This window comes from Suillus plorans, assembly GCF_016647745.1.
Source record: "Suillus plorans strain S12 chromosome Unknown HD556scaffold_13, whole genome shotgun sequence".
Taxonomy (NCBI): Eukaryota; Fungi; Basidiomycota; class Agaricomycetes; order Boletales; family Suillaceae; genus Suillus; species Suillus plorans.
This window is the reverse complement of record NW_024537397.1, coordinates 585,516-610,275: the sequence shown is the minus strand read 5'-3', so window position 1 is coordinate 610,275 and position 24,760 is coordinate 585,516. Positions and strand designations below refer to the sequence as shown.

General features: G+C 47.7%; 13 protein-coding genes across 13 annotated transcripts; 7 read left to right on the top strand and 6 right to left on the bottom strand.

Annotated features, from left to right (window-relative positions):
- Window positions 1-689: 689 nt before the first annotated feature.
- Window positions 690-2,134, bottom strand: HD556DRAFT_1525622 (uncharacterized protein; the record flags this gene model as incomplete). The annotated part of the gene is made up of 2 exons (XM_041309275.1): window positions 1,999-2,134; window positions 690-1,909 (listed from the first exon to the last, which is right to left on the bottom strand). Exons 1-2 carry the CDS (start codon window positions 2,087-2,089, stop codon window positions 690-692), a joined length of 1,311 nt encoding a protein of 436 aa, XP_041163311.1. The 5' UTR covers window positions 2,090-2,134.
- Window positions 2,135-2,275: 141 nt separating this feature from the next.
- HD556DRAFT_1352001 (uncharacterized protein) lies at window positions 2,276-2,745 on the top strand. The gene has a single exon (XM_041302390.1). The coding sequence runs from the start codon at window positions 2,346-2,348 to the stop codon at window positions 2,709-2,711; it is 366 nt and encodes a 121-aa protein (XP_041163310.1). The 5' UTR covers window positions 2,276-2,345; the 3' UTR covers window positions 2,712-2,745.
- HD556DRAFT_1440323 (uncharacterized protein) lies at window positions 2,734-3,243 on the top strand (the record flags this gene model as incomplete). Its single annotated transcript, XM_041306099.1, has 1 exon — window positions 2,734-3,243. One exon carries the CDS (start codon window positions 2,734-2,736, stop codon window positions 3,241-3,243), a length of 510 nt encoding a protein of 169 aa, XP_041163309.1.
- Window positions 3,244-3,906: 663 nt separating this feature from the next.
- On the bottom strand, window positions 3,907-4,966 carry HD556DRAFT_1351997 (uncharacterized protein). The gene is given in 6 exon segments (XM_041302389.1): window positions 3,907-3,986; window positions 4,001-4,056; window positions 4,073-4,159; window positions 4,172-4,569; window positions 4,623-4,666; window positions 4,718-4,966. 3 exon segments carry the CDS (start codon window positions 4,927-4,929, stop codon window positions 4,313-4,315), a joined length of 513 nt encoding a protein of 170 aa, XP_041163308.1. The 5' UTR covers window positions 4,930-4,966; the 3' UTR covers window positions 3,907-3,986; window positions 4,001-4,056; window positions 4,073-4,159; window positions 4,172-4,312.
- Window positions 4,967-4,996: 30 nt separating this feature from the next.
- Window positions 4,997-6,484, top strand: HD556DRAFT_195033 (putative methyltransferase-domain-containing protein). Its single transcript, XM_041309862.1, has one exon. The coding sequence runs from the start codon at window positions 5,113-5,115 to the stop codon at window positions 6,355-6,357; it is 1,245 nt and encodes a 414-aa protein (XP_041163307.1). The 5' UTR covers window positions 4,997-5,112; the 3' UTR covers window positions 6,358-6,484.
- HD556DRAFT_195053 (amino acid transporter) lies at window positions 6,280-9,450 on the top strand. Its single transcript, XM_041309863.1, has 18 exons — window positions 6,280-6,842; window positions 6,891-7,219; window positions 7,277-7,290; window positions 7,337-7,398; window positions 7,448-7,509; window positions 7,563-7,703; window positions 7,756-7,935; window positions 7,988-8,088; window positions 8,143-8,152; window positions 8,204-8,218; window positions 8,270-8,297; window positions 8,348-8,457; window positions 8,507-8,605; window positions 8,658-8,709; window positions 8,762-8,806; window positions 8,863-8,929; window positions 8,994-9,132; window positions 9,190-9,450. Exons 1-18 carry the CDS (start codon window positions 6,479-6,481, stop codon window positions 9,211-9,213), a joined length of 1,842 nt encoding a protein of 613 aa, XP_041163306.1. The 5' UTR covers window positions 6,280-6,478; the 3' UTR covers window positions 9,214-9,450.
- A 165-nt stretch (window positions 9,451-9,615) lies between these two features.
- HD556DRAFT_1440319 (uncharacterized protein) lies at window positions 9,616-10,188 on the bottom strand (the record flags this gene model as incomplete). Its single annotated transcript, XM_041306098.1, has 1 exon — window positions 9,616-10,188. The coding sequence occupies one exon, from the start codon at window positions 10,186-10,188 to the stop codon at window positions 9,616-9,618; it is 573 nt and encodes a 190-aa protein (XP_041163305.1).
- Window positions 10,189-10,878: 690 nt separating this feature from the next.
- Window positions 10,879-13,517, top strand: HD556DRAFT_1266917 (GMC oxidoreductase-domain-containing protein; the record flags this gene model as incomplete). The annotated part of the gene is made up of 16 exons (XM_041299121.1): window positions 10,879-10,930; window positions 10,990-11,241; window positions 11,289-11,380; window positions 11,437-11,616; window positions 11,670-11,680; window positions 11,730-11,849; window positions 11,912-12,138; window positions 12,183-12,272; window positions 12,326-12,374; window positions 12,422-12,559; window positions 12,612-12,672; window positions 12,720-12,808; window positions 12,862-13,085; window positions 13,141-13,160; window positions 13,215-13,337; window positions 13,388-13,517. The coding sequence occupies 16 exons, from the start codon at window positions 10,879-10,881 to the stop codon at window positions 13,505-13,507; spliced, it is 1,848 nt and encodes a 615-aa protein (XP_041163304.1). The 3' UTR covers window positions 13,508-13,517.
- A 1,532-nt stretch (window positions 13,518-15,049) lies between these two features.
- HD556DRAFT_1306059 (uncharacterized protein) lies at window positions 15,050-15,909 on the top strand (the record flags this gene model as incomplete). Its single annotated transcript, XM_041299869.1, has 5 exons — window positions 15,050-15,119; window positions 15,175-15,262; window positions 15,316-15,382; window positions 15,429-15,593; window positions 15,796-15,909. The coding sequence occupies 5 exons, from the start codon at window positions 15,050-15,052 to the stop codon at window positions 15,907-15,909; spliced, it is 504 nt and encodes a 167-aa protein (XP_041163303.1).
- Window positions 15,910-17,635: 1,726 nt separating this feature from the next.
- On the bottom strand, window positions 17,636-18,680 carry HD556DRAFT_1306058 (uncharacterized protein; the record flags this gene model as incomplete). Its single annotated transcript, XM_041299868.1, has 5 exons — window positions 17,636-17,928; window positions 17,987-18,193; window positions 18,245-18,392; window positions 18,451-18,468; window positions 18,528-18,680. The coding sequence occupies 5 exons, from the start codon at window positions 18,678-18,680 to the stop codon at window positions 17,636-17,638; spliced, it is 819 nt and encodes a 272-aa protein (XP_041163302.1).
- A 456-nt stretch (window positions 18,681-19,136) lies between these two features.
- HD556DRAFT_1430874 (DHH phosphoesterase) lies at window positions 19,137-20,463 on the bottom strand (the record flags this gene model as incomplete). Its single annotated transcript, XM_041304944.1, has 2 exons — window positions 19,137-20,302; window positions 20,361-20,463. 2 exons carry the CDS (start codon window positions 20,461-20,463, stop codon window positions 19,137-19,139), a joined length of 1,269 nt encoding a protein of 422 aa, XP_041163301.1.
- Window positions 20,464-20,640: 177 nt separating this feature from the next.
- On the top strand, window positions 20,641-22,502 carry HD556DRAFT_1351914 (squalene epoxidase-domain-containing protein; the record flags this gene model as incomplete). The annotated part of the gene is made up of 4 exons (XM_041302388.1): window positions 20,641-21,427; window positions 21,475-21,935; window positions 21,991-22,240; window positions 22,292-22,502. Coding segments are annotated over 4 exons (1,558 nt in total), but the record flags the coding sequence as incomplete, so codon positions are not given.
- Window positions 22,266-23,553, bottom strand: HD556DRAFT_194947 (uncharacterized protein). The gene is made up of 7 exons (XM_041309861.1): window positions 23,459-23,553; window positions 23,289-23,404; window positions 23,216-23,234; window positions 23,064-23,158; window positions 22,925-23,015; window positions 22,735-22,873; window positions 22,266-22,680 (listed from the first exon to the last, which is right to left on the bottom strand). Exons 4-7 carry the CDS (start codon window positions 23,151-23,153, stop codon window positions 22,620-22,622), a joined length of 381 nt encoding a protein of 126 aa, XP_041163299.1. The 5' UTR covers window positions 23,154-23,158; window positions 23,216-23,234; window positions 23,289-23,404; window positions 23,459-23,553; the 3' UTR covers window positions 22,266-22,619.
- Window positions 23,554-24,760: the final 1,207 nt, after the last annotated feature.

Sequence of the window (24,760 nt, the reverse complement as noted above, 5' to 3'; positions counted from 1 at the left end):
TAATCAACATTGACACAGAAGGTCAGTCGAGAATCTCTAAGGAGTATTAATGGAGAACATTTACCACTTCGCCTATGGGTATCTCTTGAGCGGTGCTCTCTCCGTTCACCGTGTCTTCTCTCGCTCATAAGGGTTGTAGACGACCGTGGGGAATCGTGAATGTAAGGAGGCTTATGGAAACTCTAGGTCTAGTCTACTCTGGCCAGCCGCCCGGCCAGATTGAAGCGGAGTTAGGACGATGTGACTGAGCTTGTGACTTAGCTCACACCGCTTACCTGCTATTCTCAGAATTCCAGTCAAGATATCGATGTGGGCTATATGCACGTAAGTAGTATGGATACAATTTATTGCCAAAAATGTAGATACTTCATGAATCATTGTTCCTCGATCGGAAGGGCAGACCACGGAACATGAGGGTGACTAGAAATGATGGAGTAGATGTGTATATATGACGAAGAAAGCAGTCATAGACTGCCAGAAGATGAATTGGGCCAATAATCGTGTTGGAAATCATACTAATCAGTGAACCGGTGAGTTCTTGCTGGCGATTAAGTATGTTGAGGTAATACAGTTTATAACTACAGTCAACGGCGACGATAACGACAACGACAACGACAAAAAAGGAACGAAAGAACTCAAAGGTATGTGACAACATCCCCAGACGCGAAGGTATTTCAAACTCAACTATTCTAGGAGGCTCCCGCGATGTACAGCGCAGTAGCCACTGTCGAAGATTTGAGATGCTTGTTGACTTCATCCCAAGTGCTACCAATGCTTTCAACTTTGTCGACACAAGGGAGCCAGGCGGAAATGATGCGAGCGAGAGCTTCAGCATCTGCTATTTGAGACTGGGATATATCCAAAAGTTCCAATGATCGTAGGGAGGTATGTTGTATTGGCTCAGCATGAGGATCAACGTTGATAGTTGCAAGATTGATTGGAATCCGTAGTGTATGCAATTGTGGACATAGACTGAGCGCTGCGAATAATCCATGGAGGGAGACTCCGGAAGGAGAATGATGGTCGTCTAAGTAGTTGATGTCCAGAGTGCGGATGTGCGGCCAACTAGACATAGCTTGGGAGAGAATGTCATTGTCCAGGTAGATGCAGGGATTATAGAACCAGAGCTGCAGGGTTCGAAGTTGTGTAAAGCAAAGCAAATGTGGAACTGGGGTCACAGGCTCGCTGTCTGGTACAAGGTTGTCTTCATCAGGAGAACAAATCTTGATTTCTTCTAGAGTCTGACACGCTTTGCAGCAGGACAGAGCATGAAAGAGTTGCTCGGCCTCTTCTGAATACAGAAAGTGGGCTGCAAACTTGAACTTTTTTAGTGAAGGAAATTGTGAGTGTTGTATGACTGTGATGATCTCTGCACCATCGGCCACTCGAAATGAAAGGCTCGTGATGTTAAGGAATGATAAATTCACGATATCTCGTTTTGATAGTGAAGGAGTGTCATCATACGCTTGATCGATTTCCAATTCGAGAAGAGTAGGGAGGCAGGAGAGGTGCTTCCATGTTTCCCAGTTGAGCATTGGACAAGACAGGGTTACAAGCCGTGTGCACCGACGAATCCTATCGGATAGCAGGGACAGCCGACTTGCGATGTCATAATAGCCGTCAGGGTGAATGTCCAAATGCTCCAAAGCACTGCAAGGTGTCACAAAAATTCGCTGACCCTTGTCGATGTTCAATAGACGTTGGTGCAACGTGAGAGGCAGAAAGAGATTCAAAAATGGGGTGGGAAGACTTAACGACCTCAGCCTCGGAAATACGTATACATTGGCGGGAATGACAGAGATAAGTTGGAGATGGGTCCTTTCCGATATGTTCAATGTGAGTATACGGGAGGAGTGACGCAGAAATTGACGGGCCTCATGGGCAGATAATGGCTCGACGCCTTCCGCCCAGTCGGAAGGAAATTCGTCCCGCTGTTATGTAGACGCTCGATCAGCCGAAAAGAAACGAACAAAGCGTAATGAAATCGTGCACTGACCCTTGTACCCATACGATATATCAGTGGATGTAACCTCGCTACACAGCCTAGCAGTGGTTCTAACCCATGGATTTCAGTCCACAGCAAATCCATCGCAGGCTCGTGAAAGATTTTGCATGTCCTTGCAAGCGCTGCAAGCGTCGATGTTCTTGGAGTAGATGGTAAATTTATTCTGTGACCGAATATCTCTGTTATTTGCCAAGTAGTAGATGGTATTGTATTCACATAGGCGAATATCTCCAGGAGGACTTCGGGAACAAGTAGAGCCTGATGCATCACTGGAGTACGGTAGAGTCAGGACTCACAACTGAAATCTAACATTGCCTGCGTGGGACCAATATGTATATTGATGGGTGTTGTTCCCTGCTATTCTCGGAATTCCAGTACAAGATATCGATGCATCTTGATGACGCCCGCCGCCCCACTGGCACACCCCCAGACAGGACCTAGAGTTTCCATAGTATTGTTTGGAAAAGTGTATCACGGGCACTTGTTAGGTCACATGGCATGCATGCCATCCACTGTGCAGTCCTTCTACAAAGCTGCTCGTGATTTGGGGTATCGTTGGGCATGGAGCGACACGTGCTGCATTGATAAGAGCATCGATGCTGAGCAACAAAAGTCGATCAAGTCCATGTTCGACTGGTATCACCACTCCGCACTCACAGTCGTATACCTCTCGGATGTTCCGGCTTTGTCAAAGCCTGGCGCTTGACCACCTGAGCACTCCCCGTTTCATGCACCACCGGTTGCATCTGCCTTGCATCGTATTCCGGGTCACAGAAGCCTGTCGCAAACCAGGTCATGACCAGGATACATATGAACTCAAATCAGACGGGCTTCGCGACCTGCAGATCACCACAGAAGACAAATTCATCCCGTTCTCGCCGGCAAGGCTGCCGCCCGCCTGGCAGACGATCTTGCTCGTTCGTCCATGGAGTCACCATCTCCTTGAGCTGCATGACACTGCAGACGATACGCGGAACGTGGAGGATTGTTCCGCATCCGAATCTTCGTTGCACGATTCACCTGCTGCACAAACTGGGCCTATATATTCTGATTCCGACTCGCGAGCATTGCGGTTGATTGTTCGCCTTGGGCGGCAGCCGTTTAGTGCATTTTTGCTAGCGCAGCAGTGCGACGGAGGATTCAAGAGGATCGCATCCGATTATGATATTATTGCACGGGTTAAAGACATGGCTTCTGTTAGCTACTTGATGGACATCAGGACTCTAGATGTACTGTAACTGCAGTCTGTACTATGCATGGACCCTTTCCATAGTAGTCTCACACCTGTTATAACGTTTATCGTCACGCCACCTCTAGTCTTCTAGTAAAATATATAAGCACAGAGCGCAAGTTGTTCCCGCGGAACCAATTCGTGTCCACCCCATGTACCTGAGCGCCACCGCAGTGCATGTCAATCGCTCCGCTTCCGATCATTTTGTCTCCTATTCTCACTTTTTCAATCCCAGCTGCCCGTGGCTCTCCTAAGTTCTCTCCTTTTCGACGACCGTCATCATGGCCTTCGCATGCTCTTTGCACGGCGTAGTAGGCATCCAAAACGCTACTCCCTACACTGATCACGCGAACGACTGATGTGACAAAATCATACAGAATCATACTTCGAAGCTTCAGCTCCGACTATCTCAAAGAGGCGGACCAAGCGCCTCCAGACGCACCAGAACAGACTCCCGAATACTTTGCGATGTTGGATCACACCAATACGCCTCCCCATCGCCTCGATCTCAAGGTGGATGCCGTATGCGCGATACAACGAAACCTTAGCCTCCGGATCAACAACAGAAAACGTTGTGTGATGAAGTGACAAAGTCAGCATAATTGCAGGTGAGATGTGTAGGTAAAACGAATGGGCAGATGGATATATGCAAATTGGATCGTCATATAATATACTTCGCAGGTATAAGTCGCTTTCAAATCCACCGCTTTCATCAATCGTGGAATGAGGTCCTTTATTAGTACTCCCTGGCTAACCTTCCAACAGAGGTCGGGATTGAAGTTCAGCTTCTTAAGGGTGGCGAATACCGCGGTTAATTGGTATTTGATGATGTCAAACCTAGGTAAGGTTGGCTCTCGAGTTCTTGGCACGATCTATGTATCCAGACGCTAGGCAGCTGAATTGAGGACACGCTCCCTCGGAGCTATTGAGTACCAGACTGTCATCCTCGAGAGATTAACCACCAGTACAAGTCAGTTCAAACGCACTGTCACCTGAAGCCAGTTAAGCTGCGCATCGTCGCATATCAACTGGGCCGATATTACAAAACTACACAATAGAATTGGCACCGATGTTGATTAGCGTGCACGAGAGACGGTATCAGCAGCCCCTAGTAGATTTACAGCAACGGTATTGCTCTCTTGAATACGTTTCAGGCGTTCATAAAGCACTTGTACCTCTCTAGCCGTGGTGTCAATCAGTTGCTGCTCTGTGGGAGGTACCGACGATGCACTCTGAGACTCAGGGGCGGGTGGCATGGGGTATGCGCCTACACCAGTTTGTCGAAGGAATTCAGCAAGTGTGCGAAGTGCCTGCATGAGTGCAGCCAGCTCAGCTGAAAATTGGAAGCGTAAAGCCACAATTATAGAAAAACATGAACGTACTTGCCTGTTGTATGTGCAGGACTGTTTCCTGCTTGGTATGCGCTTTGTCTGACGAATAATTAAACACGGTATAAGTATGAAGGGAGTAGAGAGACTTACACGCCGTGCAAGCAATTGCGTGCCAGCGATTGAATCCTTGCGACATGGTCAAGCGCTATTTGCACGCTCTGCTTCAGCACTTCTGGTGAATTTGGATCAGTATGGATGGAATCGTGCAGGGACGGTTGTGACATATAGACAGAAGCATTCTGAAAGCTAGATGGCGGGATGGATGATATGGACAGAGTGGAAGATTGACTGGGATTATTCATTTCGTTACTTGATAATTCTGATCAATCATTAGCGGTGATGGTTGTTTAGACTTGTTATTCACGCTATCGTGGTACACACCCGTGTTAACTTGAAACCATAATTCTCAAATATCCAACCAGTACTAGTATGATTTTATGCTAGCATTAATTGTATTCCCGCCTCCTTGATTTTAACGTCTCTAAATGTCTGTTCTCTGCCCACCGACCACATATCTTCCACCGATCTCCAAGATCGCGAGTTTCTCCGTCACCCAGCTTCTCGATGCCTTGACTTATTTACAGTCACTCTACCATCCAGAAGTCCGTGGCTCGCGTCGCAAACGTGTGCAGGTGCCTGTATCTAATGGAGAGCAAAATTACCTTCGCCATGAGGATGATAGCGAACTCCAAGCTATCCGATCTGACGCATTCGAGCGCTCATATTCCATTCGGTGGCTTACCGCTTTAATCGTACAGCTCGAGGTCTGGCAGGACTTATCGCGCTCCGAAAAAGTCTCATTGGATGATCTTGGTACACCAGAGCCTACCTTGGCTTACACAGAGATACTCGTCCAACAAGCCGCGTCGCTACTCGCGATTTGTGCCGGGGTCGCTGCTGCTGGAATCATCACCCGTAACTTCGTTTTTGGTTCTATAGACGGGCAGAGGCGAGTGGAAGCTCAGCTCACGGATATTCCGCTGGACAACAATGACTACGGGAGTGTGGGAGCGCAGACATGGGGCGGGGCATGTGTCTTGGCAGAAATGATTGTGGAAGATCCTGAGCGATTTGGATTGGATTCTTCTTCTCAAAGCTCTGAATCACGCAGGCTCAACGTCCTTGAACTCGGAGCAGGAACAGGGTTGGTTAGCTTAGTGGTTATGAAATTACTGGATGCATTGCCGTCTTTCAACCATCGCGAGGTTCATGTGGTTGCGACCGATTTCCACCCTTCTGTGTTAGCCAACCTCAGGTCAAACGTTGACGCGAATGTCTCCTCCACAGTCGATAAAATTACTTCAACCCATTCCATTACCACTCATTTCCTCGACTGGTCATCATTCTCTACTACTCCTAGACCAGATTGTCTTTCGTACCCATTTGATGTGGTCCTTGGTGCAGACATCATTTACGAAGCCCAACATGCAGTTTGGATCAGGGACTGTCTGAAAGGACTCATGCGACGTCCTTCTGATAGCACCATATCTCCCGCCGCTTTTCATCTTGTGATACCACTTCGTCCAACGCACACATTCGAGTCAAACACGGTTGAGTCCGTGTTCCTCAAGGCATGCGATGTTGATCCGAACGGTGATGCTGATCTCGTCATACTATCGAAGGAATATATCACATGTGATGCATATGGCGATTATACGCGAGGACAAGGTCTCGATGAAGACGTGGAGTACGTTTATTATAAAATTGGCTGGTTTAATGCACGATTGTAGAATCATATGATGCATAGAATCTAGATCACATAGAGTTGCTACTAGATGTCGCGTTTCTTGTTATCCGTAACATGCCGACGGCACGCCATGGCATGATAAATGTTTGTCACTGATTCCGAACATGAACTACCCGCACGTGAGCACCATTCAGGGGAACGTTAGACTAGAAATTTTGATTTTGAATTTTGAATCCACATGGTTGACGGGGACCTGGCACTCTTTCGTGCGCAGCATGGTATTTGCATCATGTGGACACATTCTTGCGTTATCATCAAGCGCCCTTTTATCTTACATCAATGTGTTCATAGCTCCCACTCCATCCAGAGGAATGTCCACTACCTGGTGGTCGCGATTAAGCAAGCAGCAGGGAGACGACCAGGATGACCGTGCTTCCGGTTCACAGCTCGGCGAAAAGGATCAAGGGATTCAGAAGTCACCCAACGAAAATGCTTACTGGAGTCCTGGAGAACTCACCTTTGAAGAAGGTGCCGTTGCTCGCTATTCCTTCAGCTTGCTCGTCTGACATCATCCAGATACTGCGGGAGGCATGGGTCGTTACCTTGGTGTAACATCTTGCACTCTCCTTATCGTTGGAAAAATCATCGGCTCCGGCATATTCTCAACGCCGTCCTCCATCCTCTCTAGCGTGGGCTCAGTCGGCGCTTCCCTTATGCTTTGGGTCCTCGGTTTCTTGCTTAGCTTCTGTGGACTCTTCATATGGCTCGAGTTCGGCACCATGTTCCCTCGCAGTGGCGGAGAGAAGGTATACCTCGAGGCCGTCTACAAAAAGCCCAAGTACCTCGCTACAATAATATTTGCTGCCAACGCTATATTACTTGGGTTTACTGCGAGCAACTGTATTGTCAGTCATGCCTTGTTTTGTGTGTACTCGGTGTTGAAACTTAACTGCTTCGTCAAGGTTTTTGCTAGCAAGTACGTATTTTGGATTTGACGAAACCGCTCGACTGATATGATGTAGTATCTTGGTTGCCGCTGGTCAATCCGCAGGTCGCTGGAATGAGCGTGGAATTGCACTTGGAGGTGTGTCTTCTACCTAACTGGCATCTTACGGTCGTTTCATAGCATCTAGTCATGTTCTTCGTAACCTTTCTACACGGAATAGCCCCGAAGACCGGCGTACTGATTATGAACGTATGCAAGTTTTCATCTTTACACTATCATTGTATTCAACATATTCCTTTCAGTTGCTCTCGATATTCAAGATCGTAATTTTGGTATTTGTTGTGGTCACAGGCTGGGTAGTTCTCTCTGGTAAAACCCGCGTTGTGGATCCGTACTATAATTTCAGAAACGCGTTCGCGGGGAGCTCCACGAGCAGCAACGACGTGCGTTCAATGTTATTCCTAGACGCCCATATGTTGATTATGGTCTTGACAGTATGCTACAGCCACCTTCAAAGTCCTGTACGCATATACGGGATGGTCCAATGTGAACTACGTGATGAACGACGTCCGTAATCCAGTGAGGACGCTCAAGATCGCAGGCCCGCTCGGTCTTGGTATATGCACCGTTTTGTACTTGCTTGCAAATGTGGCTTATTTCTCTGCTGCAACCAAGGTGAGAACTTTTTTATCTTTACTATTAACGAAACACTGAATGGTATCGATAGACGGAGATTATTGAGTCTGGCGTTACTGTCGCTTCTTTGTTTTTCGGGAACGTCTTTGGTTCTGTTGCAGAGCGTGCGCTATCGGTTTTCATTGCTCTTAGGTGAGCCCGACGTCCTGAGTCTGAGGGTTTACTGACTCGTGGTTTTCATAATAGTGCTCTTGGAGTGAGTCCTATGTATTTCGTATCATGATCTCCGTTTGATGTTGGGCCATAGAACGTTATCACTGTGGTAAGTCGAGGGATGCTATGGAAATTTGTGACTCAAGAACTTTTCATCTAGACTTTTGTGGCTGCACGAGTAAATCAAGGTTCGTCATACCGACATCGTGATTCTACGTAGCTTATGCTTCAATCACAGAGCTCGCGAAGGAAGGGATACCCTTACCATTCGGAAACAAATTCTGGGCCTCAAATTGGCCCACTGGGAGGTCACCACTTCCAGGATTGATAATTCATTTGATACCCTCCGTAAGCACTACCCTGGAAATATGATATCAATCTGAGATTGGTCTTCTAGATTATCGTCATCATCGGGCCTCCCCCAAACATTGCTTACCCTTTCATTTTGGACGTTGAAGGATATCCACAGCAAATTATCAATTTCTTTATTGTCATCGTACGTCTTTCAACTCTTTTCTCGAGTGTTTCTTACCTCTTGATGCCGCTAGGGTTTGTTCTATCTGCGATGGAAGAAGCCAGATGCTATTCGGCCATTCAAAGGTGAGCAAATATGTCGCTCTTCCTGTATGGTACGTTGACGCGTATGATGTAGTATGGTGGCCTCTCGCCGTATTCTTCTTGGCTGCTGCTTGCTTCCGTGAGTTACCAATCTACAGCTCCAACACTTTTTTCCCTAACCAAACCTCCACACAGTCCTCATCGCTCCCTTCCTGAAACCAGCCAATGGCGTCGGCGACACCCCACCACTGCCATATTACCTGTACGCTTCTTCCACCAGCACTTATCCATGCGTCCCTTATTCTCATCCGACGCTTGTCATATAGGTACTGTCTCGTCGGAATCGCCATCATGTTCGTAGGCGTGCTGTACTGGTTCGCATGGCGAATCATGCTGCCTAAGGTATTTGGCTATGAGCTTGTGCCGAGGAAGGAGATGTTGGACGATGGGACTTTTGTCACTGTAGTGAGTGTTGGCTTTGTGTTCTGTCTCCTGGTTTGGCTTACGGATCTTATTTTCAAGTATTTGAATCGAAAGATGCAGTGATTTAGAGGTTGATTGGAAGTGCTGGTCAGTTGGTCTTTGTATTAATTTAGTGCGATGTCGTTATGCACTTGACATGCGTAGTTGATCATTCACGTAGTACTACCGTATAGAGTGCCCTCGGTCAGCTCTACTTTCTGGTCTGTGCCGCCTGGAGTTCTTGTCCACAACATCTGCGTTTTGACTCAGTCACCAATCCGGTTGGAATTCTGGCCTCTTATGACATTTTCTGCGATGAATGCAATAGTGCTGATAATTGGGTGATATGTGCAAGTCTACGCGGTGGGAGTACGTGTCTGAATTATAATATGCCAGCGCACCACACCACCTATATCGAAGGAAAGATGTATATGACGAAAGATGTCTAACATAGAGTCACTGACCCCAAAGGACTGCAAAAAAAGTTCACGCGGTTTTGAGATGCTGCACACCCCGAAGCTCTCTACTAAATATGTAGCACCAGCGCACGATGCAGAGGACTGTCAACAAGCACAACAACGCAACAAGAGCGATGCAGCCTTGCAGTAGGTAATGCATGTCCAGCGCTAGCGCATTCGTTGTCGCAACCAGGTTTTCTACGAGCAGCGCAATAGATGCCAAGGTTGCGCCAACATCGGAGGAGAGTGTGTTGGTTTTCTGCGTGAGGTGCTCGACAGCGATCATTAGGTTTTCTACGAACAGCGTCAAAGACGGGAGGGTTGTGCCAATATCTGAGGAGAGGGTGTCTGTCGCGTGCGCGAGGTCCTCGACATAGGTGATCAGGTCGTCTACGAGTATCCTAAAAGGCACGAGGGTTAAGCGAATCTCTGAGGAGAAGCCCTTGATAGCGATGAGCAGGTCTTCTACGAGGCTCTCCCTGATTACCATGAGGGTTACTCTAATGTTTGAGTAGAGCTCGTCTGTGCTCCGCGCGAGGTGCTCGACAATGTGCATCATTTGTCGGATGACTTCAGGGCTGACGACATCAATGATGGCCATTGATCCGAGGTGTTTATGAATTGTTGAGGGCTGGAACTCATCAGCATGTATTGTAAGTGAAAATTGTAGTACTTGCTCAGTGTGGGGGTCAATTACGGTATTGATGTCAGATGAATCCAGGTAATTCGAACGCAGCGGGCGTCGTGTCCACGTCATTCCTACAGGTTGAAGCCATGCACTTACACTCGTGGCCCACGCACTGCCCCTCAACACGCAACATCTGACTTGGGTGTGCACTCGCATTATGACGGGGATCCTACTAGGACTAGCCATCGACTCAACACACGAGATACCGACCCTGCGCTTTCTCACGACATCCTTCTCCAGAAAAACCTTTGCATGTGCAGTCTCTCAGGCAATCTCCCTCAACTTTTTGGTTCCAGAGAAACCCTTGAAAGTGTCACGTCCAAGGGTTCTGAACTTCGACAGATACTATGTGAACATGTATTGTCATACCATGCAATTCCGCCTCGTGCAAGCTCATGTGCGCCCCTGGTCTGATTGATTCGAATGGATCCGACTAGTTTCGTGAAGTTGACTGTTTTACATAAACTCCTCGGTTATGTTCAAGTCAGGCCGTCGTCACTGGCACCGCCCCGAATTTACGAGTTAGGCTTACGACACGATGGGGACACAGACTCATCTTCAACTGTAGCAACGTGGCACTCAGGCTTTAGCAGCACTCCCTCAATGTCTCAGCCTCGTCCAATCCTGTCAGAATTCGATATCATTTTTGCCGGAGGTGAGTACTAGAATAACATTATCTAGTAGCTTACTTTTTACATGGCGCGCTGTGCGTAGGTGGTACTACAGCTTGCGTTGCTGCGGGCCGACTAGCTGCGTGCGATCCCTCTCTCAAGATTTTAATTTTGGAAGCGGGTGAACATACCCTCGATCAAGCTGCTCATATCCAACCCTACCAATATTTCACCCATCAGGCGCCGACAAGTACCACGCTGACAGCCAATGTTGGAAATCCTAATCCGCGTCTCAATGGCCGTGCACCAATTGTTCAGTCCGGTCATTGTGTAGGTGGAGGCTCAAGCGTGAATTGTTCGTAACATTCTTGCAGCAAGGAACGCGGCTCTGATATGATACAGTCATGATATACACTCGTGCGCCTGCCTCAGATTTTGATGACTGGGGGACCGACGGTTGGGAATCTGAGAATCTAATTCCTCTCATGAAGAAGGTCGTCAAATTCGCTTTCTATATATTTCTCAAACTGAATCCTTGCATCTTGCGCAGCTGGAGACATACGAGGTCCAGCCTGATGGCCCAACTCACGGGGACAATGGACCTATCAAGGTATCTCATGGTGGCTGCACAACAGGTATCTGGGAAGAGTTCGTGCATGTTGGTACAACCTATCACAAGAGGCCATATGCCGACGACACAGAGGATCTAGAAACATGCAACGCATACAGTGTGCGCTATTGATTCCCCATCTCTGTTTGCCACCACTAACAATATCACCTCAGCCATGGGCGAAGTAAGCCAGTACTCGTACATCATTGTGAATGAGCCTCATGTATGAGAAGGTATATTGACGGAACGACTGGAAGGCGTTCTGACGTAGCTCACCACTATATATACAACCAAGCCCACAACCCGAATTTACAACTTTGGGTCGGCAAGCTTGTGAAGCGCATTATATTTGAGTGAGTGTCCACCTGGAATCACAATTACATCCAACTATTGACGACATTCTTTACAACCAAAGGGACAAGCGTGCCGTAGGTGTTGAGTTCACCTGCGATCCAGTGTCTTGCCCAGATGCCGATCAATCATCGAACATCGTGAGAGCATTAAAGTTCGTTGTTGTCTCTGCTGGGGCATTTGGTTCACCAGCCATTCTCGAGAGGTCTGGAATCGGTGCTGAGAGGGTCCTCAAGCAATGTGGTATCGAGCAACTGGTGGACTTGCCTGGTGTTGGAGAAAATTATCAAGGTCCGCTTTCACCTATTAAGTTGATCTTAGCTTAGGGTTATCAGATCATATCGGCTGCTTCGTTCCATACTTTGCTGCTGACGGAGCCGTTACCTTGGACCCTCTTTGGCGTGGGGAGGAGAGTGTTGTACAGGGTAAGCGTGTTTTCCACATATTCTCAACACATCTTTCAAGCGTCCAAATATAGAAAGCCTTGCGCAATGGAAAAGTAATGGAAAGTCGCTCATAGCCCAAAAGTCTGTACAAGTTGTTGTTACTGGTGAAGTACTGATGAGTATTGCAGTGGCTGCGATGCTAAAATCAAGTGGCGGCCTGATGAAGATGAGCTGAGAGCCATGGGTCCAGCTTTCCAGACGCCATGGAAAGAATTCTTCCAAGATCGCCCGGACAAGGCTGTTGCCATCTTCGGTCTATGTGCGGGGTTTGTGCACATCACTGTGCTCTAATGACGTACGAATGCTCACGGCAACCAGATATATTCCGCTCTCGAGTGCCCTTCCTCTTCGCAACTACATGAGTGCTGGCTATTTTACAGTACTACTCCCCATCTACCCCGTGATTTGTTCTGAATGCTTCAATAGCTTTACCCTAGGTCTGTTGGCAGCGTTCATATCAAACTAGGAGAGAACGGCAAGGAAGTCCTCGACTTCACTACGGGCTTCCTGGATGAGTAAGTCGGTACACCTCCTTTCAGAAATTGCAAGACTATAATATTTCATCTAGTCCATCCGATATCGTACCTCTTAACTTTGCGTACAAGAAGATGCGAGAACTATTACGACGCATGCCTTCCTACCGAGGTGAAGTCCCTGCAGGCCACCCATGTTTCTCAGACGGAAGCGCTGCAGTCTGCAGCGAAACATCCGGGCCTGTGGACTTGAATGCGCCTGACATCATCTATACTGCTGAAGACGATGAGGCGATCGACAGATTTCATCGTGACAACAGTACGTTTTCACTGTCATCCTCAATATGACGGTAAAATGCTGAATCAAATTTCAGTCCCAACGGCAGCGCACTCGGTGCGTGCATTTGAAGTTTTGATAATTCTACGTGACTGATACCTGCGGATGTAGTTGGGGACTTGCGCCATGAAACCAGAGTTAGAGAAAGGAGTCGTCGACGCTCGGCTAAATGTGTATGGCGTGGCGGGCCTGAAGGTTGCAGATATGTCTATCGCGCCTAGAAATGTTGGCACGGTGGGTTTTGGATTAGTAACTATTGACGTGTGACCTAACTGTCTCCCCAGAACACGCACTCAACGGCACTCCTCATTGGAGAGAAGGCTGCACTGATCATTGCTGAAGACTTGGGTATGAATTGCGGACCACATGCTAATGAGAAAGTGAACAGCTCGCCGTGTCTTTGATACTCATATTTGTAGGAGTGATAATGAACATATACTTGACGTGTACTTCCGTAACACCCAGTATGTCATCAGCGTGTATCTAACCACCTGTTGGAATTAGTGCCATCAGGAGACAAATAGCGCAAACCATGTAGGAACTCATCACATGGAAGTTTCCATTTGTTACTTGAGAGTTAGATTTTCAATTCACTACTAAGTATGTCAGTGCGCGGACGAATGTGCGGCAGTATTCTTATACCTCAAGACACGCCGTACGTATGGCAATCGCTCCAGCGCTCTGAACCATCATTTACGTTGCGTATACCCTGCTTTATGAAACGGAATGATCCGATCTTCCGCATCTTCCGGCTGATATACATCCGGTCCGTCAACTTCGTCAGTAGGCCTTGTGCCTTTGGCGTCTGATGAGATGTTAAGCAGTAAACTCACCACTGCAACTTATGGCATGATGCCGCAATCTATATTGGGAATTAACCTTACAATCGAGTGCTATAAGATGCCGAGTACACGTACAGTTTCTACAAGCCCAACTCGACGGTGCTCAATGAGAAAGAGGCAGTGGAAGAGGCAGCCCAGTAAGCACCACACCTGTTCAGGTGTTTGAAGGCCATGAAGATGCAGTCGCAGTCTTCCATGATAGACGGCGTATGGTGACGGGATCCTACGACAAGACGCTTCGCCTGTTGGACTTGAAGCAAGGTATAGTTTTGAAGGGGCATCTGAAGGGGGTGCGGACGTTGGCGGAGACATGCAAGTTATAGCAAACAGTGATCCGAGCGGAAAACTCACTACCTGAGACGGAGACATTGGTGATCGTCTCATACAAGCCTTCAAAGCCCACTCCGATGTTGTTTTCTTGCCAGACTTCTCACCAGATACCAGCTGGCACTGTCCTGGCGAGTGGTTCATGGGACGAAAAATACACTTGACTACAAGGTGTTATAGAGTCAGTATAGTACCTGTAGGTGACGAAGACAAGTGGTTCAAGTACCATCAACTGCTAGCGTGCATTACCAGCATCGTGGAGTGAGGTCGGAGAAATTTCGTGTAAAAGCCTGTAGTGTTGGTAATGTTATTGGCAGCACTCGGGAGTTTTGTCAACCGGTCTGGCTAATTGGCCCGCGGCAGAACCCAGGTGCAAGGCGCCTTATAGAGTTTTTCCAGTTGTCCCTAGGACTAAAAGAAAGCCTCCTTGTTTACCTCGGAGGGGGCTATACAGTCTCCCCAGCATCATCTCCAGAGTCCAGACCACTACTAAATTAGGCCTACCGGGTAGGGATTATCAGGAATCCTAGTACGACGTGTCATTAGCTTAAACGAACAAACTTCTTACAATGTCAGAGCGTGAACGTTGCGCGTGCTATATGATCGTGTCCATTTACTCAGTCGAAGGATGCCGAGTCACGAGTAGAAAAGAACGGCAAACCCTGGCCGTCAGAAGATCAGTGTTCGTCCCTTCAGGTGTATAAAGGCATCTATAAAAGCCGGCTCAAAGACATCAAAAATCACTCGCCTGTACCTGAACCTCCTCACCTGAACAGTATGCACGCTTCATTTTTCACCGCCAGACTGGTTGCGCTTGCCGCCATTGCCTCAGTTGTTTCTGCTCAGAGTCAGTAATCTTCGAGGTTCGATTGTACTAACATTTATAACCGCAAAACGTCCAGGTCTCCTCCCTGCTGGTTGTGACCGTAATGTAACTGTTCATTCTGGAGATACATGTGACAAAATCTCCGCAGCACATAGTGTTTCCACGTACGTACAATCAGGTGCCTTTCGTTCACTTTTTCATCGAATGTATGCGACAGATACCAGCTGGCGGCAGTCAACAGCAAAATCATTGACAGCGGTTGCGATAATTTGGCTATCGGAGAAGTAAGATATTTTGACGTTTGAAAAACACCTGAACTCATCGTCATAGGTTTTATGCCTTGGAATCAAAGGCCAGGATTGCAAAGTTACCCATGTTTTGAAGGCCGGTGAAACGTGCCATGACGTTGCCGATGCAGCTGGTATCCCGGAAAAGACGTTGCTCGCGAACAACCCGAACTTAGGCTCCGACTGCAGTGGCGTGTATCCTGGCGAGGTGAATGAAATGTGATTTATCGAAGCCGTTGCTGATGAAAGAATTTCAGGTTCTCTGTACTGCGACAAAGATCTATGTGAAAACCACCTAATCAAATTGAGTCGAGAAGCTGAAAGCGACAAAAAGGGATTGAAGATGTTCCTAGTTTTGACATTAGTATATAGGCTAAGTGATATGTCAAATCCATCACAATGGCATTCAGATTCAGACCTTCGAGTCTTTCGATCGACGTGCAAATCTTCTTACTCAGGAGTCAGATACGACATACGAGTCCGCAACGCAGAGTCACTATAGGAAGGGCTCGGATAGCAAATGAGGACACCCGAGTGACTCATACGGCGTACCAGAAAGTTTCTTCAAGAGAGAACCAAGATTTGAATGTTCTGAGCAGGCCCCGAGTCGGTGGGTCGATGAGCTGTTGGTGACAGTGGGATTGTTTTTGAAAAACTGACATATGTGCACATCACCACGATGGATGCTAATACTTACTGCAGGCACGCTTGCAATACTTGAGTAAACACAATCTCCTTCCTAGCGACTGCTGAGCGCTGAAGAGGAAGGGCGGTGGTTGACATTTGTTCGTTCTGGCAGCCGCTTCCAGCCGCTGCTGGGATGAATAAGGTTTGTCTGAGTTTGAAAACCTTGCGCATCTGTTACGCAGGTCTCGGCAATCCCTCAGACAATCACTAAATATATAGTGCGAAAACCTGGTCTTACGATCCCGCCGTACAGGACTCACCCTAGTGTCGGACCTGGAGTCGTGGAAAAGCCATATGCGCACCCAGTGGCCAGTATCTTGTAATTACCATCAACGCTGCTGGCAACCCTCATCGCATCGCATATCTTACAACCACCACGTACGCCTCTGGCAGCATCCGTTCACCACTTGCCCTCCATCCGAACTCCAATTGATAGATATCACTGCCGTTGCGTGTCCCGTCCATAACTTTGCCTGTGTCGATGTTTCATAATCTCACTTCGTCATCGGAACTCCTGCCAACCTGCACGCCCCTATGTCCCAGACTCCATCGATCGAATGACCATATTGTGATCTGCTGTCCACCGGCAGGTAGGTGTAAGATGTGTTCGATGCCACCTATTTTGGTCTTTTTGCATTGTAGTTGAAGTTTCTTGTTTCACCTCTCTTACTACCATCATCCTGCACGAATCACTCACAGGATTAGGATAGTATACAGAAAGACGGATAAGTCAAGCTGCGACGGAGTGGGCGGTCAGTCCTAGTCCAGTCCTGAGGGAGGTCGTTGGCTATGTCCACAGTAGTACATCTTCCCTCATCCTTGCGTCTGCTTCACAGCTTCAGTACCGGATTCGCCCAACTCTCTTTTCTGACAATATGCCCGCTTTCTTCTTTGAGCCTTCTGCGTTGTGTCCGTACGTAGTCTTGCTATCCCTCGAGCCTGAAATTCTGTTTCTCTCCGCTGACCCAATACAAGTCTACGGTCTTCTGATGTGCCCCCTGCCGTCGCATTTCCTTTGACTCGTGCCGTTGATGTTCTGCGCCAAACGTACATTCATCTAAGCGTCCAAAAGTTCTTTACCACCAGTGCATCATTCTTTCTATCCATAGCTGACTCCGATTTTCTGGGTCACTCAATGTAAAAACTTGAGCAGGTGAGCCTTTGATGTGTCCCAACTCAAAACGCCAGCGCATTGTTGGCGCCCAACCGGCCGGGTTTCGAGTCACGAATACAGCCTGATTGTGATGTGGAATATTTGGGCGTGCCGTGGAGAAGCTGGACAACAATCAGAGGAATTTGCATACTAATTTCGATGAGATGACATCCCAAGGCGGCTCTAGCAGAGTTCTAGTTACAAATGAAAGGGGTATACATATACATGACATACATATGGGATGGGGCAAAGGACTCTAGACTTCAGATACCAGTGGTGTGGCAGCCGAGGAAAGAGGATTGTCCGTCGATAATGGGATAGGCGATGGATATATAATTACAAATACAGAACAGCCATGTAACGAAAGGGGAATGATGTTTTGGTTCTGATGAAATACGACGTGGTAGCGATCAGTCCAGGGTAAATAGATCGTCGAGCGATGATTGAGTCTCGGGGACAACCTCGCAGCGTATGGCTTCCCAATTGCTCAGATCTTTGTCTTCAAGCAATGATTGATTCTCGGGGACAACCTCGCAGCGTATGGCCTTGGTTCGAACGAATGGCCTTCGAAGACGAGGAGCCTCCCAGTTGTTGCTCGGCAGGTAAAGCCGAGAAACTGGTGGGGGCGCATTCGCAGCTGGTGACTTCACATAACGTGCGAGCTGGTGGATTCTCTGCTTGTTTTTCGCCAAAGCATCCGGTGCTAAAAATTATTGGTCAATATAGGTCCCCTGAATACTTATCGCAGCAGCTTCACATACCTAGCATAACGTCCGGCGCCGCATATGATTTCCGTGGCGACAAGGCAATAGCAGCATGTCCTGCAGTCTGGATGACGGTTTCACAAGGGGTTAGTACGTCGTTTGGCACTAGTAACTCCTCGATGCCCAGTTGGGCACGAGTGTCAACTCCCCCGCACCGTATAGTGAAATTAGTCTTTAAAACAGACAAGAGAGAAGTAATTCGATCTGTACAAACGGTGAACAACGAAATCCAACGAAATAACGACTGATGTTTACCTCCAATGTCAGCGGGAAACGCGGGCCTGCGGCGTCTGATCCAAAGAAGAAATTTGAAGTACGCCGACTTGTACGGCAAAAGTTCCTCTGAACAAAGAACGAAGAGGTACAGGGCCACTCCCTCGCGTCTCAATGTCATACGTGCACCCTTAAATACCGAGAGCATCAGTATCGGAAGAGTTTGCGAAATTTTAAACTATACATACTTCAGTCAGAGCGATGATCTGCATGGGAAAATAATCGTCAGTTGCTATAAAGGATGATTTAAATGTGAGGGCAAGACCTTTCGACCGTAGTGCTGCAATTCGTGATCTCCTAAGGAACTGAATTTCGTAAGGTCGTTGATGCCGTCCAGAAAGCGGCTTAGAGAGCCCAGACGATCAGCCAAATCATTGACGACTGCTGGACAATCGAGTGCAGGGATGTCGTTGTTCATGATGTGAGGTGCGAGCAGTTCGAAAGATGGTAAGAGGTAGAACGAAGAGAACCACTGACAACACGGAATATGAAGTGCTTGTTGTTTACCTGGGTGACAAACAGACACGCTTTCCACAAACCATAGAAGTGACTCGAAATGTGGATATTGTGGACGGTGGAGAGTGGAGAGTGGGCTGCGGATTGTGAGCCCTAGCCTGCACAAACCACAGTTTTGATAAGGATACTGTTTGAAGGAAGGGCTCCAAGATTTTGCCACGCTTGAACGCGTTAGTTGGACATGCAACCGTGTCATGAACGAGGGGGCAAAGGTTCTAATTGCTTATGGAGAAACGCAAGGACAATCCGACAGTGATCGCTAACTTTACATGGCTTCATTGCGTGTCTTTATACATATGCATCGGATATATCAGGTATGAGAGAGTTTCTAACTGTGTCAAACAATCACCTCGTGAGTTCATAGCCCTTCCAAAAGTCCCCGGAGAATGGGGGCGGTCTGCTTCCTTGTCGCCTTCGCGTTACCCTGGTTGTACGCCCTTGCAACAAATGAATCCCCGAATCGCGCTTCATCGGCAGTTACTTCTTCAGCATCATCGTCCTCAGATTCATCAGCCGTGTCGGCGTTGCCCACGAACTTTGGGAAATCAAGCCTTTTCAGTTTAAGCTCTTCGCTTGATTCGAGACCTTGCAAAAGTTTCTCTGCGATGCCTTCATCTGCCTTGATTATCCAAAGTTGCTCCCGCCCTTTGCCTTTCTCGCTCCGAAATGTAGTGAGTATGCCGAGAACGCTAAGATCTCTTTCGTCGAACCAATCTTGAATTTCTTTTATAGGATAACTTGATGATGTAAAGAATGCGGAGAGGCGACGGGGAACGGTGGCAAGACCCACTCTCGTCATATTGAAAGATTGGGTCGCATCCTCGGATGCAGGCCTGCTGAATGAGTACTCTTTGTAGTCTCTCCGCAGCAAGTCCCGCGTGCTGAGATCAGATACAGAGAGTTTCTCCTCTCTTAACGTCGCGGCCAGAGACTGGACGGAAGGGAGGTGAATGATTGTTTGGATATCTGATGATGCGGATATTTCTTCCTTGTGCGCCAGAAGGGAATTGGGAATTAAAAACGCAGCTGCCTCCTTGTCAACATCCAGAGCTTTTCCTCCCTCTTTCAGGCCGTGAGTATCGATTAAAATAGCACTTAGCAAGAGCGTGGAAATTTCTGGGGGTATGGAAAGGTTGGAAGACGATTGATACAATCTTGTAACAAGAGACGAGCAACTTCCAGCCGGTTCGACTATCCTGGGATCAGTCGTACTAGTATCCTTGTATTGTCCTTCATCTTCGTGATGATCTATCACTGCAACAACTCTGGCTGTCGGAGATGCGTATTTGATGTCAAGGACGTTATGATCCACAAGTGCAAACTGGGACACTTGTGATGGAATAGGATCACCAGAGCAATAAAGTTCTTCAAAAGGGTGGTTGATGCCAGCGAGACCAAGGGCGTGCAAATTCTCTGCTCTAAGGCCAAAATCCTCCCTAGGTGTAGTTATGTATGCGATCGCTTTTCCGCTCTTGTTGGAGCGCAACCAAGCATATCCGAGTGCACTAGCGAGAGAATCGAGGTCTATATGGTGCAGGACAACGGTAAGGACTAAGGCCGAGCAAAACACGGTTGAGCATACCACCCGCTTCATTTCCCATTACCACTGTCCATCCTTCCCCATTATCAGCTAGAAATTCCGCTTTCCGGGACTTCAGGTATGTTGACAAGTTGAACGTAGACATTGAAGTTTGCCACAGAGGTTTAGCGGGGAATCTGAGGTTTAGACTTGCTAATGAAGTGGAAGTAATTTTTATAAGTCGGGGTAATAATTGGCAAGCAACTACGAAAGCCCATAAGACTGCCAGGTAAGAATATCTGGTAAAAATCATACGAGTCGGAGTGTCAAATCCCATACGTGTGATGCACCGGAGGCGGCGTTTGAGGGCCTGCTACTTATTTTTGCAAACTAATCTTTACTACCCGTGTTATTTAATGTCCTTGCAGTACGATGTCCTTATTGTCGGCGCTGGCATCGCTGGCTCTGCTCTTGCCCACGCACTGTCGCAGTCTTCAGCTCCGCAACGTCGTATTGCACTCCTCGAGCGGAGCCTTGCCGAACCTGACCGTATAGTCGGCGAGCTGCTCCAACCTGCTGGTGTCGCCTTCCTCGACAAGCTTGGCTTACAGGGTGCATTAGAAGGTATAGACGCGATACCAGTACACGGATACGCGGTCGTTCAAGATGGTCGCATTGTTCATATTCCATATCCTGATGGACGAGAAGGACGGAGTTTCCATCATGGACTATTCGTGCAGGGACTGAGGGAACACGCAAAGCGCGCAAAAGGCGTGGATGTCATCGAAGCGACCGTAAACGAACTGGTGGAAGAGGAAGGAAGGGTCGTCGGTGTGAAAGCTACGCGTTCTAGCTGCAAGGAGAGGGAGGTTTTCCGTGCAGACTTAACAATTATTGCAGATGGGTGCTTCTCGAACTTCCGTAGCGCCATACAAGGTCCATCTGCACGTCCTTCAAGTACGAAGTCACATTTCTGTGGTGCGATACTCAAGGATGCACGGTTGCCGATGTCACAGCACGGCACTGTCGCGCTCGTACGTGGCCACGGACCCGTTTTGCTATACCAAATATCGGAACACGATACCCGCATACTCGTAGATGTCAAAGGTCCACTGCCATCCGACTTAAAGGTTCGCTTCTTGCCGCTCATAGTTTGCATGCGCTCAAGACCCCCCAGAAACATATCATCACCGAAGTAATGCCTTCCCTCCCTAATCAACTACATGAGCCGATCCGTGCTGCTCTTTCTGCTGATCGTGTTCGCCGCATGCCCAATTCATTCCTACCGCCTGCCCCTCAGACGCACAAACGTGGTGCTATCCTTATTGGGGACGCCTGGAACATGCGTCATCCGCTAACAGGCGGTGGTATGACCGTTGCACTGTCCGACGTATACATACTTTCCCAGCACCTCGATAAAATAAACGACCTACTTGACTGGAGCCAGATGAAGGACATTCTCGACAAATGGTGGTGGGAACGCAAAGGGCTGGCTGCGACTATCAATATTATGAGCGTCGCCCTTTATGACGTGTTCGGAGGTGATGGCGAGTGTTTGACTGTCTTCCAAGACGGATGTTTCAAGTATTTCGAAAGGGGAGGGGAATCCGTCCGTGGTCCAGTATCATTGCTGAGTGGGTGAGTGATCTCCCAATCATGATTGCCATGTTTTCTGTGTTGACCATCGACCTAGAATTGCACCTTCAACCTCACTCCTTGCGTATCACTTCTTCTATGTGGCATTGTATTCTATATGGTCGCTCTTTGCACACCCTCGACGCATGCGTGCACCTCGCGCAAATAGCAAGTCGCATGTGAATGACACTCCCAATATGACTGGGAATGGTGAAGTGCACACTGACGAAAAAAATTCGGACATGCATATCATGCAAATCCCTTCGATACTAGATTACCCTCGACTATTCTGGTTGAGCTGTAGAGTCGTAAGTTCTACTACTTGATCTTTAGTTATCCCGACTAACATTTTTGTGTAGTTATGGACGGCAATTGCAATTTTTGGACCCCTATTATGGACAGAGATTCGCTGGTGGTGAACTTATTAGTTAGAATTGAACAATTCAGGACACCTATATTTTGGAGTTATCGTACATATGTGCATGTGGCACCTAATTAATCATGTGGAGGTTCGGCTGTGAATAGTATTATGGTGTGTTTATGGCCTGTTCTGATCTCCTACATGAGTCTATTGTCAATCTAGAAACCTGGCGAACGTGTAGTGTACAGTGCACAACTACTGCCCGCAGGGTTCATAACTCGTGCGTCATGCGCCATTTCGGTTGCTCCTCAATTCTTCTAGAGTTATCAATGCGCATGTCGACTGCTGTTCCGTATCCGCTCCCCGTAATACCAAAATATCCAGGGCCTGCAGGTATTACTATCAAGGGTGACGACGAAAGGATAAAGGAGGAAGACATACGCGGGACAGCCTAAGACGTTCGCCGCAACTGCCAGAACAGTATTGCCATTCCCGAATCCGAGTGCGTCATACATTGCCGGAGCAAACAAGGGAAATCCAAAGCTTGCCAGTGACCTCAAAAAGGCGACAGCAGCAATTGCTGAGTGTGCAACATTTGAGATGAGTTACATGGGAACCAGATTATACGTACCGGAAGCGGCATGAAGCTGAAAGCATTCAAGGATGTAGGTCTGAATACACTGGAAACTCAGAATGATACCTGTGCCCACAAGTGCCATACCCTCTCGAAACCATCAGTAGAGAAATAATGCTAGGAGAATAAAACCAACAATATCTACAGCTATCCAATGGGTATGGGCTTCAGAGGTCCAGCCTACGATCAAGCACCCTATTGGAAGTAGCAGAGATCCAGGAACCATAGCAGCTGATGGTAAATCGAGTGAGCACTCAAGAAAGAGGACACTAGAATAATACAACGAACGCAATCTGAATAACTCCAACTGTGAAAGAACTATAAGCCTGATAACCATTCTGCTCTGCGTACGCAAACTCACTTTTTAGGATTTTGAGGGTCATCTGGGCCGTCCTAGTTAACAATCAAAATATCTGTACCATCACTCCTTGATCAACATGAAATGCATCTCGCGCATTCAATACGCCCACTGTGACACTGGAAGGATGATGTTATCACCAAATGTACAGGTAGTTTATTTGCTTCACTTACTAAATGGTACTACACGAGACGGTGACGGATGGAGGACGAGTGAATTTTCATCGACAAAATAATCATCCCTTACCGAAGCCCATTGGCTCAGAATGTAGTCATCTCGGTTGGAACTCGAAAAGGCTATGGTGATAAGCAACAATGATATTCCGCTCGTTCAGTTTGGTTATGAAAGAAAGATTAAGACTGCGAATGGGTCTATTAGGCTCCACCATAGTATCCGACTAGTAACTACGTGAAACTATCCGTTCGTGCTCGTATGGTGCAGAGATATCGATCTTGGCGGCCGACATGATTGTGATAGACGATGCTTTGGCCTGTGCTTGACACTTCAGGCTCCAAATAGGACCGCGGTAGAGAGATACAGCTTGCGTCCACCGTCAAGTGACAGACTTGAATCACTTGATGCAGATCAACATGCAGAGAGATATTCAGCAGGTGAGATGAGATACACATAAGTTCTGAAAATGACACAGGTCTGTGCGGGGACGAATCTGATATCCTAAGACGACAACGTACCCAGCAGAGTGCTGTCAAGCAGGCTTGCGACACGAGGTAATTGTGACTCTCAATGCTTTGTGACTTGCCTTTTATTTTAACAGGTGTACCATCGGCACATGCCAGGCTAGTTTGGATATTCAGATATGGAGTCTATGGCAAGCGCAGCGCCTTTCAGAACGGGTTATACAAGCAAAAATAGAAACGTACCATTCAGAATGGTCACAAGCATATCACAGAAGGTGGGAGACAGGCGGGAAAAGTTTGAGCGTCATAACTATCATTATAGAGGCGTGGCGTCATGCTGAGTTTGGGAGAGAGTCACGGTGGTCCAGGGATTGGCGACATGGTTCGTGCTACCATTGTACTGAGCACATGCATCAGACATCGCAGCTTCGATGATATATGAATACGTCTGCATTGCTGATGGAGTGGAGATGTATGCGCGTCGTCCCTCGTATATTGAACATGAAGAAGGATCTATATTTTTGTCCAAGTTTTCCATTTAGAGTATACTGGGTGTCTCTCTTTAGATTCATACGTCCAGATATATAAAAAAGACGCACCACAAAGCAACGAAAGCGGCTAGTATGCCAGAGGTGCTGTATTTTCTTCTCGAGACTATAAACGGTTGTAAGTTGAGCAATATTACTAGGTGTGAGAAATAACAACGTACTTTGATAATATACCATCCATACTCTTTCCGCTGTCGAGCACGCTCGGTACGCGCGTTAATGCGAAGGTGTATTGACTTATGCCGTCGAAACCCAGTGTAGTAGGGGCCCCCTACTGGCTAATTAATAG

Excerpts from the sequence above, each read along its gene's own strand:
- HD556DRAFT_195053 (XM_041309863.1), top strand. The coding sequence starts at position 6,479 with ATGAACTACCCGCACGTGAGCACCATTCAGGGGAACGTTAGACTAGAA. Across the intron at positions 7,399-7,447 it reads GCGTGGAATTGCACTTGGAG|TCATGTTCTTCGTAACCTTT; the intron begins GTGTGTCTTCTA and ends CATAGCATCTAG. Across the intron at positions 9,133-9,189 it reads ATGGGACTTTTGTCACTGTA|TATTTGAATCGAAAGATGCA; the intron begins GTGAGTGTTGGC and ends CTTATTTTCAAG.
- HD556DRAFT_1351997 (XM_041302389.1), bottom strand. The coding sequence starts at position 4,929 with ATGAATAATCCCAGTCAATCTTCCACTCTGTCCATATCATCCATCCCG. Across the intron at positions 4,667-4,717 it reads CGCAATTGCTTGCACGGCGT|ACAAAGCGCATACCAAGCAG; the intron begins GTAAGTCTCTCT and ends ATTATTCGTCAG. Across the intron at positions 4,570-4,622 it reads CAGTCCTGCACATACAACAG|CTGAGCTGGCTGCACTCATG; the intron begins GCAAGTACGTTC and ends TCCAATTTTCAG.
- HD556DRAFT_194947 (XM_041309861.1), bottom strand. The coding sequence starts at position 23,153 with ATGGTTCCTGGATCTCTGCTACTTCCAATAGGGTGCTTGATCGTAGGC. Across the intron at positions 22,874-22,924 it reads TCAGCTTCATGCCGCTTCCG|CAATTGCTGCTGTCGCCTTT; the intron begins GTACGTATAATC and ends TTGCACACTCAG. Across the intron at positions 22,681-22,734 it reads AACGTCTTAGGCTGTCCCGC|GCCCTGGATATTTTGGTATT; the intron begins GTATGTCTTCCT and ends TAATACCTGCAG.
- HD556DRAFT_1352001 (XM_041302390.1), top strand. The coding sequence starts at position 2,346 with ATGGGTGTTGTTCCCTGCTATTCTCGGAATTCCAGTACAAGATATCGA.
- HD556DRAFT_195033 (XM_041309862.1), top strand. The coding sequence starts at position 5,113 with ATGTCTGTTCTCTGCCCACCGACCACATATCTTCCACCGATCTCCAAG.